General features: G+C 37.4%; 1 protein-coding gene and 1 pseudogene across 1 annotated transcript; one reads left to right on the top strand and one right to left on the bottom strand.

Moving 5' to 3' along the window:
• Positions 1-730: 730 nt before the first annotated feature.
• Positions 731-1,439, bottom strand: LOC149178762 (protein DMR6-LIKE OXYGENASE 1 pseudogene; annotated as a pseudogene).
• A 56-nt stretch (positions 1,440-1,495) lies between these two features.
• On the top strand, positions 1,496-5,335 carry LOC149178761 (putative polyamine oxidase 5). The gene is made up of 4 exons (XM_089422229.1): positions 1,496-2,040; positions 2,137-2,248; positions 4,018-4,134; positions 5,000-5,335. Exons 1-4 carry the CDS (start codon positions 1,496-1,498, stop codon positions 5,333-5,335), a joined length of 1,110 nt encoding a protein of 369 aa, XP_089278355.1.
• Positions 5,336-5,551: the final 216 nt, after the last annotated feature.

Here is a 5,551-nt window from a genome sequence, read left to right as displayed (position 1 = left end):
TAATATATTCATAAAAAAACCAATATAAGAATTTTATTATTTTTATTACTTTTAGCCTTTTACAGACAACATCTCTCGCATTGTATTACATTTAACCTTTTATTATTATTTAATATTGGCATAGCCTAACTTAGAGATGAAATAGCCTTCTGGTGATTTTTAATTAAAATCTTACAGAGATTTTTAAAAACTTGAATTTAAATTGTTTAATCTATTATGCATTCAAAAATGCATTTTAAACAACAAAAAATCACATTCTTTCTTCAAAAAGTCAATTTCGTCTATAAATTAAACTACCCCTTTAATATTTTCAAATCTTTTATGTCTTAAAAAATTAACATATTAATGTAAATTGAGCATATTAAACCAAAATTTAAAAATATCTCCTCTCCCTTCTTTTTTATCATAGTAATAAAATATTAAAGAATCTTAATTACGCTGTAAGGCGTTCCCCTCTGAAATCAATTTCCCAAATTGCCATTTGTCTTGGTCTGGAGCGTCTGATCAGATGTTAGACGATTAAAATTGTTTGTGCCATTGGATTAATAGTTAGTTAAGAAAGGAAAATAGTTACACAGTTAGGGAAAAATGGATACAGCCTCGCGAAAAACAGTCTAGTAGCAGATCTAGTAATTGATCCATTCATTGGTCCCGTTAATTGAGAGGTAGCCTTTATTGCATGGCAGGAGGACTGGTTCCCTTTAGCTTCCAAATGCATATAACAAAAAACTTACAGACGAGCGTTGCCGAATGTAAGTAATGCAAAAAATTTACAGATATGCGAGCTTCGTTGTGTGGCAGAGTATCTGGAGATGATAGAAGCGAGAGGAAGCATTGCCATGGAGACCTGGGTATACAGTCTTAGAACCAGTGCTCTCACTTCTGTGGCATATTTACTTGCAATTTCTCTGTAACAAAGACAGACAAAATAAATTTTCTGTTTTTTTTTAGCTAACCCCTTATCTGTTATTTCAAGGGTTTTATGTAAATTTGTAAATGATTACCTGTAAGCTGTAGGCTTTTCAGGCCAAGAGTCTATCACTTCTTCCAGAGGATGACATGGATGCTCCAGATAATCTCTCCAATTAAGGACTTTTTCTTTGCTAATATTGGAGCTTGGTGAAAGCTGAACACTCTGCGTTGGGTCCTCTGAGTAGAGGCATGCTCGGTCTTCCAGAGGAATTTCGAAGAATTCCTTGGCGATTCCCATCATGCTTTTCATGACTGTCTCTGGCACGCCATGGTTCACAATCTGGTACAACAATATATCAGAAAACTATACGCAAACCAAAATACGATGAAGTATTATGCATCTCTGAAAGCTTACGTACCTGGAAAAAACCATCTTCCTCACAGGCACTTCGGATTTCTTCGACTACGGTGCTTCTTTTTGGTCCATCCAGGGCTTCAAAATTTTGAAAAATACCAGTTGGGTGCATCGGAAAACATCATGAATATAGCCAAAAAGCCTCGTATCGTCATAGTAGGAGCAGGAATGGCGGGCCTCTCTACTGCAAATCGTTTAATGGAGGCCTGTGCCTCAATCAAATTGGATTTCGTGGTCTTAGAGGCCAGTGATCGAGCCAGAGGAAGGATCTGCAACACTAACTTTCATGGTGAAAGAGTAGAATGGGGGGCAACATGGATTCATGGTATTGAAGGGAGCCCTGTTTATGCCATCGCTAAGAAAATTGGTGCCATGGAGGATAGGGAGAAGTTGTGGGAGTTCATGGATGATCTCAGGGACATTTCGGCCGTTTTGGCAAAAGGAGGATTATTGGTGCCTCCATCTTTGGTGGATCCAATGGTTAGACTGTACAAGGGTTTATTGGGTAAGGCGCAATATATGATTTTACCAGATGGTCATGCTGGGGAGGAGCCCAAGCATGGGGTCTTAAACGAGGGTTTAGGGGCTTATCTGAGAGTAGGGTTGGAGGAATTTTTAACGAAGAATGCTAAGAATAAAGAAGCCTTATCTACATCCCCATCGGCTATTTCGGCAGAATTGGGAGAGGAGCCAAGACCCAATTGGGATCTGAGGTCATTGTAGGAGGTTGTGTTTCATAGCCGGTGTCACAATGATAGGATCACCACTGCTGCAGATGATTTGGATAATGTGGACGTTGAGTCTTTCAGTGAGTATTGGGAATTCCCTAGGAAACAGTTGTCCATCCCCAGGGGGTATTCTAGTGTCGTGAAGGAACTTGTGAACAGGCTACCTGAGGAGAGTATAGTGTATAATGTTAAGGTTGAGAGTGTAGCCTAGGATTGCAAGGCAAGGATTGGTGGGAGAAGGGTCGTGTTGTTGAAGGGGCCTGATGTTGATGTTGAGGCTGATCATGTTATCCTCACTGTTTCATTGAGTGTATTGAAGTCTGTCATCAAAAACTGTAATAAGAATGATGCAGATAGTAGCAAGGATCATAATCCACGAGTCCCTATATTTCATGGCTTCCAGCCACACCTGCCACCCCACAAAGTTAGTGCAATCAGTGACTTGGCTTCGACGTTGTGGATAAGGTGTTGTTGCATATGGGCCTTGATGTTTCAGAGATCCCTAATGTCAAGTTGGTCTTTGCAGGGCCGAAACATGGTGATGGTGGTGATGATTTCATTCCATGGTGGATGAGGAAAACCTACGTAGTAGTGCGAATCCACAAGCAACCCAAAGTTGTTTTGGCATGGTTTGCGAGAAAGGAAGAAATTACAATGGAGTCCTTATCGGACCAGGAGGTCATTAAGGGGTTCCTTGATACCTTATCTGCATTCAGCATGGATCTAAAGAAGGGAAGCAACAACGTTGGTGAGGCTACTGATAGGCACAATTATTCAACAACTCATGGTGCCTATTTGAGTGGGTTGAGAGAAGCCAATAGACTGCTAAGACACTACAACATTCCAAGCTCCTGAAGTAGTTTCGCTCAAACCATGCATGTTTGTTCAAACATAATAATAGTGTGAGTCAGCTTCTTTGTATTGAGATGTTATGATTTAATATCTCTGCTATTAACTTTCCTACTTGATTTGACTTTTTCAACTATCGAACTTCGATGCATCCATGTATCCAATAGATCAGATTTCTTCTTGGCCTAAAATTTTCAGTGGGGCTGTTCTATGAATCCATGAAGGTGTTCCATGAACAATTTCATGATGAGGAATTTGCACCAAGAAAGTGCAATGCATGAATGTAATGGGAGAAGATAAATGCTTGACCATAAGTACACGGAGACAAAGTGCACTTGAAATTAGCAATTATTGTAGATATATTTATAGCATAAGCATATTATTACAAAGAATAAGAAAGAGGATAATAACAGTTATAGGTGATTGTGACCTAATGAGTTAGTTCATGTGGTTAAAGTGCTATGAATTACAAGTGTGAGGTTGCATAGTCAAGTCTCTAGGCTGGATGCCTTTGTGAATGTCATGGATGTCATTCGATGTCTCTGTTGGATTAGTTTGCCAAAATTGTAACTAGTTGGTTAACCTTGGTTACCATCCTCAGAATGAGGGGAAGTGGCCAGTGGTGGGTGTGCATTTCATCAAAATATAGATAATGTGGTTTGTAGTTGGTTCAGTGCCCATTTAAAGAGGTTGGTGGGTGTGCATTTCATCAAAATATAGATATGGTGGATGTGCATTTCATCAAAATATAAATAAACTGGTTTGTAGTTGGTTCAATGCCCATTTAAAGAGGTTGGAACTTGAAATCTAATTCTTTTGGTTCAGAGTAGATGTAAGCAAGCATAAAAGCTATAGTAGTAGTAATTTTTACATAATGGTTGATTGGATGCAACACTGATATGCTTGCTTCCTTGAGTGTTTTGGTAGCCACTTGTAAAATGAATTATTTTTGGTGATCTTCTTGGAATTATAAAATGAATTTGATCTCTGTCATGTCTCTCTCATGTTACTGAATGTATTGATTTTCTTCCTATGTTGTTAAATATTTCCAGATATAATCTGAAAAGTTATCTGCGCTGTTGGTCTTGTCATTGTTGTTGTTGTTTATTGCAGGAGTCCATGGTTACTGCTTCACATAAGGAGTCTATTTATAAATTCCTCATGTCCAAAATGCTGGTGGAATATGAATTAGAAAGTGGATCATCAATGGAATACAGATGGAAGTTTAAGGTAGTTTTGTTTTTCAATAAGTTTAGTACTTACACGTTTTGGCATCTGATGCAGAGTGCTTAAGTTTGTACCAGAAAATAGAGAATTTAGGAAACAAAAATCGATGCCAAAGTTAAAGGAATGGAAAGGGTACCAAATCTACCAAAAGTAAGTCAAAATTTGTAGGCCTTAGAAGTAAAGGTACGAGCTAGCTTTTCTAGTTACTACAAAAGTTCGATATATCTGGATTGGCATGTAGCCATGGAATACTATTAAATTGATAGCAAGATCAAACAAACAAGTATGAGAATGAGCAATAAAGTCTTTTCAAAAAATCTGATAAAAAAAAAAATCAAAAAAATCAAAATCAAAATCACAGCTAAAACTAGAAATATCTGTTAAATAATGAAGTCAAATGGTTTAGAATATTTTTATTTGATTATGAATAATTCACAAATATATAATACCAATTTCTTTTACTGAGTTAATATAATTTTTATTTATGATTACATTGTTCATACCTCACCTACATCTCATCTAGACTATATAAGTCCAAAAGTATAATGTGTGAAATCTTCAGAGGAAAATGGCATTATATCTATTCAATGGCAATGTCATACATCGATCGATATTTTATTTAGAAATAAGTGTTGAAATTTTTTTGAATTGTCTAACACATAATGGTGCAGTACAGGACATGGTGGCACATAGGGGAGTATGCTCTGTCTAGTAAATGTTATAATATCGTACATAAATTGAATCAATATCTCTACTCATACGATATTATGAAAGTGCAGCTGCACATAAGAAATGTAAGTTCTTTTCTACTTACAATGAATTCATAATTTTTTTCTAAGAAAAAAAACTATACTCATATGATATGCAGATACGCATGCAGTTTATACTTACAATATCAAACAGTGCTAAGGAGCTAAAAGATGCTCACTTGCTAAATTTCAAGTTGGTCTTTGCAGGGATGAAACATGGTGATGGTGGTGATGATTTGATTCCATGGTGGATGAGGAAAACCTATGCAGTAGTGCGAATCCACAAGCAATCCAAAGCTGTTTTTTCGTGGTTTGTGGGAAAGGAAGCAATTACAATGGAGTCCTTATTGGACCAGGAGGTCATTGAGGGATTCCTTGATACCTTCTCTGCATTCGACATGGATCTGAAAAGGGAAGCAACAACGTTGGTGAGGGAGATAAGAGTTTTGTGGTAGACGACATTCTGAGGAGTGATTGGCGCAGTAATCCTCTGTTTTGGGGTCTTATACCTATGTTCCTGTGGGCTCAACAAGGGATGATATTGATATATTGGCTGAGCCATTGCCATATGCAGAGGATCAAACTAGTAGCAAGCCTTTGCAAATTTTGTTTGTAGGTGAGGCTACTGATAGGTACTATTATTCAACAATTCATGGTGCTTATTTGAGTGG

The sequence above is a fragment of the Pinus tabuliformis genome, chromosome 4_1 (genome assembly GCF_031772625.1).
Source record: "Pinus tabuliformis cultivar Carrire ecotype Pingquan chromosome 4_1, CPIR1, whole genome shotgun sequence".
NCBI classification, from domain to species: Eukaryota; Viridiplantae; Streptophyta; class Pinopsida; order Pinales; family Pinaceae; genus Pinus; species Pinus tabuliformis.
This window is presented reverse-complemented; position numbering and strand designations above follow the sequence as displayed.

What these genes read in the sequence shown, in the direction of transcription:
- LOC149178761 (XM_089422229.1), top strand. Translation starts at nt 1,496, where the DNA reads ATGGCGGGCCTCTCTACTGCAAATCGTTTAATGGAGGCCTGTGCCTCA. An exon ending in GTATAGTGTATAATGTTAAG is followed by an intron (nt 2,249 to 4,017) that starts GTTGAGAGTGTA and finishes TGTTTATTGCAG; the next exon opens with GAGTCCATGGTTACTGCTTC. An exon ending in AATACAGATGGAAGTTTAAG is followed by an intron (nt 4,135 to 4,999) that starts GTAGTTTTGTTT and finishes TATGATATGCAG; the next exon opens with ATACGCATGCAGTTTATACT.